We start from the raw sequence: 8,808 nt of genomic DNA on the forward strand, positions 1-8,808 counted from the left end.
TCTGAATTTTGGGGAAATGTATACAAAACAAATATAGATGGAATTATTGAAATACAAAAAAAGGCAATTACAATAATTAACAAGGTTGGCTATAGAGATCAACGAATCAATTATTCATAGGATCTGTTATCTTAAAATTCATGGATATTGTGTATGGGAAGACATTGCAAATCCCTTTTCGTGTACTGTAAATAAAAGCCTACCTGTTGGTATTCAGACCTTTTTTTTAGGTTAAGACCAAGAAATTATCATTTAAGGGGTTTATTTATGTTTGAAACATGTAAAGGACAAATATAAAATACAGATGTGTTTCAGTTTTGGGGGTGCAATTGTGGAATGGACTTAATGATGCATTGAAGATGTATTGTTCTTTGTTGATGTTTAAGAAAAAATAAAATGTAAAATAATTCATGCGTGTAGAGCCATTGATAAAATGTAAAATTAGAAATTAAAATGTGAGTGTATAGAATGTATTTCTTTTGTTCTATTGGAATTCTAGATTATTCATGGGACAGTATTGGATAGGCAATAATACGCCTGGTGCTTCAGCCTATTCCTTTTTTTGGTAATTGATGTTTAATGATTTGTGTATTTTTCTTTTCTCTTTTATGTATACAAGCGAAAATAAACTACTCATTCATTCATTATCTATTAGTATTATAGTATACCAGGGACGGCAGCAGTGTCACTATGTGGGGCAAAGAACATAGTGGTAAAAAAAAAAAAAAAAAAAGTCAAGCTTTACCAATGTGAACAATGAGCGAGAATCTCCTTGCACATTCTTGGAATATACTGAGTAGTGATTCCATAACAGTACATCAAAGGGCTGTTTTGGATGCCTGGCCTTCGAATGCTCTCCTAAATAATTTCCAAAAAGACAATATTAGCATGTTTATGCTAATTTTTAACTTCTCGTTGTTATTAACAGAGGTGGGCATTCCGTCTGTCCGACAAACGGGTCTGTCTATCCGTCGTTGACGGATGCCCGTTTTGCAGATGTTAGACCAGGCGTCGGCAACCTTTCACACTCAGAGCCACTTTGACCCGATTTTCCACGGAAAAGATAGCACTGGGAGCCGCAAACCTCCAAAAAAACGTCAGCTTCTTTGAGTTCCCAGGCACCACTTTGTTCAAGTTGTATAATACCTTATTGCACACTCACGTCCACATATTACTACCTACAAAATACATTCAATCGGTAATTTGACGCTTGAATTGATTAAAAGAGTATAAAAACCAAGCCGGTGACATCCGAGTTCTTCAAAGTCCGCGCTCATCCTGCCCCCAGCCTTTGAAATGTCACACCAGCAAACGCACCTGCCCGATACAATGCAATACAATATATCTTCATTTTGGCTACAACGCCTTCTTTCAGATTTAAAGCCATGAGTGATGCAGCAAATAAAACAATGATCCAACTAACCACGTCTAAAGTGCATATTAAAATGAAACGGGAGATTTACCTCACGACACACGTGAGGGCGGTCTTTTTGCAAAGAAAAAAAAATGAATTTGACCATATTTGGTTCCAATAATGTTACAAATGTACAACTACAATTAAACAAACGAAAAAAACACAAATAAAATACTTTGTTCAGATATTATGACATTTTGAAGTCGCTGGGCTTTCTGAGCACGCCGCTGTCAAACTGAAGAAGGCGAATGCTGATCACCGAAATTGCACAAGGGCAGAAGAAAGAAGTTAAAAACGTTGACTTACGAAGAAGGGAGGCAAATAACATACTGTAAGAAATTGGGTTATCTGTATTGCGGTAACGTTTGTGTTTTGCTAAGATGTGTTGGTTCCGAGGTTCCTGCCCAGGCTGCAGACGGATAACGAATGACGGACCGGCAAACTTTTAGTCAAATGCTGACCTCTGGTTATTAAAACTTCTTTAAAGATTAAAGAAGTTCCTAAAGAACTCATGATGTTGGAATTGTTATTCCTGGAAGATTTTTGTTACATTATTATTATAGAGGAGATAAATGTAGAGTTATATATTGATATCGCTCCCTGACGCTGAGAAGAAAATTGGTCTTTTTAGAAAACTTGGAAAACTACTGTGTGTTGAATGTAGTGTTATTTTATGTGGAGATTTTAATATGTAACCGAAGAAAAAGACCACATTAGAAGTTTCACTTTTACGTTAACCAAAGAAGGAAAATGTTTAAGTGAGACATGTTTTGTGTTTCATTTTAACAGTTGTATACCGAGCAATTAAAAGCCCGGGGAAACCCGTAGCGATCGAATATATCTGTCCTCGAATTTTAAAGTTCGTAACTATGGAACTATTTCATGTAATTTCACTGACCAGCTTTTAGTTAAATACTACATTTCCACTGTAGCCTTCATTCCCAAAGGCTATTGGAAACTCAACATCCAATGCCTGCAAAACAAAAATGTGATAAGGGAATTAAAACAAGAAAAAAATAAAACAACTAAAAAAGTGTTGATAAAATTGGATTTCAAATTGTGTGAATTCTTGAAGTGTAGAGTGTGGTTTTTTTTTACTTAAAATCTACAAAACTAAATAAAAATATCCTTCCTAGTATATAGATATGTTCAAATCAAATAATGATGATATAATAATAGATATGGAATCACAAATAATTTTAATAATGAATCATATAATATTCAAAACAACTTTATCAACTCAAAACAACATAAATGGACATTTTGTCAGTGAAAAAGAAAAAAGACTCGATTAGAGAACTATGTGCTGATTCATACAAGACAATTATTCCTGATTTTGATGCAAAGGAATCATTTACGTCAACATTTCTTTCATTGACAGGGGAAATGGGAAAAAAAAAGAGGAAGTAGAACAAGCGATAAAACTACAAAAGACATGGGGGCGAGTTGGGCAACCTTTTATCAGGGTGTAATGTGTTTGTTACATAAAAACGGGAACCGATAACTAAATAATGACGATATCTGACGGTGGTGCATACTGATTATCAAATCCTCACAAAAATAATCCTGAATAGATTCAATGAGAATCTTGAAAAAAATAAGAGAAAGGGAACAGACGTGCTTTTAAAGGGCGTGTCATGTGGGATAATCTCTGCGTTTTAAGAGAAATTATAAACGTGCTTTTAAAGGGCGTGTCATGTGGGATAATCTCTGCGTTTTAAGAGAAATTATAAACAAACCTGTAGCTGAAAAAGGTTTTCATATCACAGATCAAAAGAAAGCTTTAGTGTTATGAAAACCTACAGTCTCGCTGAAAGTTTCACTAACATGGTCAGATGACTGTTAAATCTCAGGTGAAAATGGATGTAAAAGGTTTCCATAGTGATATTTTTGAGGTGGAGAGAGGAGTAAAGCAGTGTTGCCCCTTGAGTGCTGAAACATGAATTCCGATGGCCATGTAATTAGGGAAAAAGGGAATTAAAGAAGAAACTTAGAAATAGGAAAATAAAAATACCAACTATAAATCAAGAATAAATATACTGAAGCCCATAATACAGTCATTAAGATGAATAATTATATGTAAATTTGGTTTGGGGAGCAACGAGAGGTCAGAAAACACGATCTCTTGTTCACAGGGAGTTTGCAGGCTTGTATTTTAGACAGCAGTGATTTCCAACCTTTATTGAGCCAAGGCACATATTTTAAGTCAGAAAAAATTCATGGCACACCACAATTAAAAATGTCACAAAAAGTGGATGGACTAGCCATTTAACGCATTCACTGCCAAAGACAAATTTCTTTGTCTTTTTTCACACTCCAGACTTTCAATGCCAGGAAGGTATTTAGATTTTTTTTAACATTGTTTTCAAATGTTAGGGTAAAAGAGGGTCTGAAAATGTCTGGCAGTGAATGAGCTAATAGACAATTTATTTGTTCTCTGCGTCTCTATAAGTCAATGACATAGATGACCAAAAATACATTGTTATAAAAAATAAATGTGCCAATTAAGAAAAATTTGAAAATTTCCCATGGCACACCCTAAGAGCTGTTCAATGTGCCCCGGCACACTGGTTGAGAATCATTGTAACACAGCATATCGTCGCTGTCCTGTGAAAAACACTTTACCTCCAATTTTGGAAACTTTTTTTAATTTTCACTTTAATGCGACTTCTGTAACGCGGAAACATGGATTCATGTAAAAATAAGAAAATGAGGATAAAATGGAGATAAGTGTTTTTCACATGACAGCGACGATATGTGAGAGTCCGTTTCATATTGTTTTCAGCCCTAAACAGCCTTTTCCTTTATCACATTCGACGCCCAGTAAAAAAAAAAAAAAAAGAATGAACGAGAGAAAAAGTGTGACCTCAAACTTACCATAGGCAGAAGACAGGCCGACGAGTAGGGCGGCTAGAATGGCGATAGAAGACGACGCCATGAATGTTACTTTACATCCCGGTCAGCGCTGAGGAATGACACAAGATGTGAGCTGCGTGGACTTTGGCAAGATGTCGCAGAACATTTGCTTTTTCCTCCACCCACAGTCAAGGTGTGGAAAAAGCGCCGTCACTGTTAAAAGTAGATAAGGCCGAACGGGAGTCTTGTATGGAGGACGGCATCGCCACGCCGTTGCACTCTGCCCTCACACACCTGGAGAGCGGGAAGCGCCACTCAGCCAGCATTTTTATGGCAAGTGGTAAAATTCAACCCGTTGCTTTCCGATGCGTCATTTGCAAGGTCATGCCCGCTGTTATGTTCTGATCGGATTTCTCCAAGCGCAACGTGTTGGCGGTGGCCTCTGTCCGATGAGGAAGTCGAATCAAAGATCGGCTCCAGTCATACGAAGTATTAGACTTCCTGTTGTTAAACGGGGGGAATGAGTGACTGTGAGTTTACACAACCTTCCTTTGTGATGGCCAAATGTCGTAAAGCAGTAAAAGTCTTCCACGCCTCATCGCAGGCTGCCTGAGGCGATTTCAGTCTTTCAATGCACCACGTGAGGTGATTGCTGTATTTTGCATGCGTGAATGCCATAATCGATACACCGTAATGTCAGTCCCTTCTCGGCGATATTCAGTTTTCGCAAAGAGGGCTATTCACGGCGGATAGGGTATGATATGTACTTCCGCCATAATGAAACGACCTAAAATCACGATTGTCTGTTATATATGAGCCAACCAAAATATAGATAACAAGGAAGACAAAATGAACTTCATACAACAACCATCAGTTGTGTTCTTGATGTTGTTCCTAATCTTGTATCTAATGATGATGGTTGGTGTACCATGCAGCACAATATCGATATTTTGTCCTGCTCCTAATTTGGGTGCAGTACACTGAAAAACAATGCTCGATATTATTTCGTCAAGTGGTTGCACAACATTTCTGAAATAGATGTAAAAAAAAAAAAAAAAAATGTATCCAGATCCAGATGATTTCAACCACTTGATAAAATAAAAGTGAGTAAAGTCAACCGAAACTTTTTTTCAGTGTAGTTACACCTACACCATCAGCAGTATTTGTTAAAAAGAGGACATTTTTCCACCACGGTGTATCATAATACGGGCTACGATAATATTCCTGCTTTGACACTCGAATCCCAAAGATCACTAAAGCTATTTGTGCTCTTTATCAGAGATGAGCCCTTTGAGTAAGTCGTTTTAATCGAGCCAAGAAACAACAGCAATAAAACACTGAAATAACACCGGATGTACAAATCCAACAAAGTTGCCACGTGCGTAAAAGCAACGTGAAGTCCTATCTTCGCTTCAGCAGCTCCAGTGGAATCATGAAAGGGTTGAGCGGGGGGCACAGTCCCGTCCACGCAGGTTGACCGCTCTCGGCGGCGTCCGCGACATTCCGCCGAGGCTGCCGATCGCTTCCTCGGCGCTGACTCTCGAGCTCCGTCAATAATTCGCGGGCCTTCTTGGAGTCCTCCGCTTCCGACAAGTTCTGGTGCGCCTGCGGGATGGAGAGGAGGGCTGCGATTAGTCCACATTGGTGGTCTATGCTCTCAGTGCTGCTCTTCTCCTTGTAGGGGGAGTTAACTCCACCTGGATGAGATGCTTGCGCAGGCTTTGGCAGCGTAGGAGGCCCAGTTCCTCCGGGAGAGACATCACCAGGTCCAAGACGACGGCGCTCTCTTAAGGAACACGACAAGATAAGAGCGTCGACGCAGGTGGGAAAAGAACTCACTCGCTAAAGATGCTTGTGTAGAAAAAAAGATCTGGTGAATGTAAATGTACTGATTTAACTTGTTTACAAAAGTTTTTTTCTTTTTTTTTTAAAGTACAGACTTAAAGCGGAAGTCAGCCCAAACATATTTTTTCCCTGAATATGATCTATGCGGGCCCACTAATTGAAATATGACATTCTGATTAATATTGAGCTTGTGAAATCTAAGTTACGCAGCAAAATGCACCCACTTTGAGCCATCTCAGGGGGCGGCCATTTTTTCACTTCTGTCGACTGAAGATGACATCGAAGTTGCTCAGGGCTCAGATAACGACCAATCACAGCTCACCTGTTTTCTGAAAATGAGTTATGATTGGTCGTTATCTGAGCCTTGAGCAACTTCGAAGTCATCTTCAGTCGACAGAAGCGTTCAAAATGGCTGCCCCCTGAGCTAGCTAAAAACGGTTGGATTTCTCATAATCCACAAATGCAATATTAATCATATGGGTTGGGTTGACTTCCCCTTTAAGTACGAGTGTTGATGAGCGTCTGCTCGGCACTGGGTTGGTCGCACGCACTCACCCGTTGCCGTGAGCTCACACTTGCCCTCCGGCTTCTGGATGCCACTCAGGTAGTTGTAAATCCTCTCAAAGTCCACCGTGAAGACCTCGGAGGCGGTCAGACCCGTAAGGCTCGGCTGCTCAACCGGGACCACCGGGGATGGCGCCGGACCCGCGCCGGCTACTGGACTCTTTAACGGCACTTGGACAAACACAAAAAGCCAAACGTGTTACAAGACATTTGGTCCTGATCCCCGTCCGTATCCTGGTTCAGACCTTGGGCCGGCGCTAGTCCGACAGGGGCGGTACAACCTCCGTCGTCGCTTTGTGCCGCGTCGAGCCGCGGTGGTCGGCAGTTCCTGAGGGTCTGTGGCTCCGTGGACGCTACGGTCCACATCTGTCGGCAAGAAAACTTTGGTGAGCGACACGGATACGAGTCGGAGCGTAATTTCGCCCACGGCACCTGAGAGAAAGCCTTGGAAAGTGAACCGTCGGCGCTCCCGGACATGGCCTGGGCCAAACGGGTCCACGTCTGGATGGGCGCCATCGTCTTCTTCTCTGCCAACCTCCTGGTCTTCAGCTGCAAGATGGCGCCAGAGATCACCTTGTTCTGGAGGCATTCCACCACAGACTGGATCTACAAAAACCGAAGCAGTGTTGGGGTACTTGCAAAGCATTAAACGGAGCAGCGTATCTGGATGTCTGACACTGAAAGACAATTATGATGTTTTTTGTCACACTTCTGTGACCCATTGGTTCATGTGTCATCAGCCACTTTATCTTTTCCCAATGGATCTGCATTCTCCCTCACTAGTTTGTTGCTTGCTCTTTGTGGTTCCTAGTTGAACTGATAGACAGTTGTAGCAGTGTACGTTTTTCTCTTCCAGATCTGATATGTTACTAATCTCTCTTGTCCTCCCAGTGATAGTCGGCGGCCATGTTCCCAGAGGTGCAGAAAAAATGGTGAGACTATCTAGGTTTCTTCCGAAGTGTGAGTTTTTGTTTTTCTCTGTTGCCTCGTACTTGCTCACGTGAGGTGAGGTTCATCTTTGAATACGTGAAAAGGGTGCTTCTAGACCTGCTCCATGTGTAAAGTACCCTGAGATACCTTTTTTCACTGATTTGGCATTACATTCATATGGTGAATTATCGTTGAATTGAATTATAGAGCTCTGTATAGCAGTGACTTAGCCATTTAGTGCCCCACAATCCATAATAGTGAACAACTGTCACTGGCGAATCAAAGCTATCCCGTGATGCGTTGCGCCCATACAGCAAATTTATTATTTTCTATTTCGAGGGTATTGTTCAATTTTCGTCACGAGACAAATTCACAAGTCGTGGCGACAAAATACTAAACTAAGTAGTGAAAGTTTTGTATTTAAAAAAAAATCTACGTCTACCCGACGTTGTAATTATGCGGCAGTACTGACGTCATAGCTGTCACCCGAGCAGTGTTCCCAAACTATGTTACGGCACTTAACCAAAAATCCCTGGAAAGCGATTAGGCAACGAATGGATAGATGATTGGCAAAATAGCACACGGATGAATGTGTGCGCGTGACACAGCAACCGCCAAGTGCTGTATTGTCCGAAGAACAGCTTGGAAAATTGGACCGTAACGTAGCGAACCTCACACTCGGAGCGAGAAGGAACAGCCTTCTTGAGCAGACTATAGTCGATGTTCTCCAGCGAGCCTCTGCCTCGGGAGGAGCTCTGCCTCCTCAGGGCACCCAGCAGCATCTTCTGCTCCTTTTGGGACCACGCGCAGACTCGCTTGGCTTGGGGAGGTTCAAGGTCCGGGCTCAGGGTCCGAACCGATTTGTTGCGCGTGCGAGATGGCGGCTTCATTTCGATTCGACTGCGCTCAAGGTTGCAAATCGGTCCGGCGAGTTTAAAGCAGAGAAACACCGAAAAAGTCACCGACTGGCTTCCGGTACTGCTTGTGACGTCATACCAACGTCCGGTAGCAACATATCAACGATCTTTGGTGGCTGCCTACAATGGAACTGTGTCTGCCAAAATTAGACTTTGAGTTAGTGTTAAAATTAATCTTGGGTTTTTCCCATTTTTCTTTGGTTACATTTTTCATTTTTTTCCCGATAAGGTTAGCCATGTCACCTGGGTATTTTTTGATACAACTGTTGGTGTATATACTCT

The 8,808-nt window shown here is 41.3% G+C and overlaps 1 protein-coding gene and 1 long non-coding RNA gene across 2 annotated transcripts in view; one reads left to right on the plus strand and one right to left on the minus strand.

The window, feature by feature from the left end:
* Positions 1–7,611, plus strand: part of LOC147151259 (uncharacterized) — a 22,575-nt gene extending 14,964 nt beyond the window's left edge. Inside the window, exons 3-4 of the long non-coding RNA XR_015082620.1 lie at positions 5,952–6,092; positions 7,571–7,611. This is a non-coding gene — a long non-coding RNA (uncharacterized LOC147151259). The remainder of the gene's footprint in view (positions 1–5,951; positions 6,093–7,570) is intronic.
* On the minus strand, positions 5,560–8,608 carry snapc2 (small nuclear RNA activating complex, polypeptide 2). The gene is made up of 6 exons (XM_086017068.1): positions 8,281–8,608; positions 7,112–7,285; positions 6,925–7,045; positions 6,671–6,850; positions 5,968–6,056; positions 5,560–5,875 (listed from the first exon to the last, which is right to left on the minus strand). The coding sequence occupies exons 1-6, from the start codon at positions 8,497–8,499 to the stop codon at positions 5,672–5,674; spliced, it is 987 nt and encodes a 328-aa protein (XP_085873194.1). The 5' UTR covers positions 8,500–8,608; the 3' UTR covers positions 5,560–5,671.
* Between the last annotated feature and the right edge of the window lie 200 nt (positions 8,609–8,808).

The sequence above is a fragment of the Filicampus tigris genome, chromosome 2 (assembly GCF_054856515.1).
Source record: "Filicampus tigris isolate MCC_2025a chromosome 2, RoL_Ftig_1.0, whole genome shotgun sequence".
NCBI lineage: Eukaryota > Metazoa > Chordata > Actinopteri > Syngnathiformes > Syngnathidae > Filicampus > Filicampus tigris.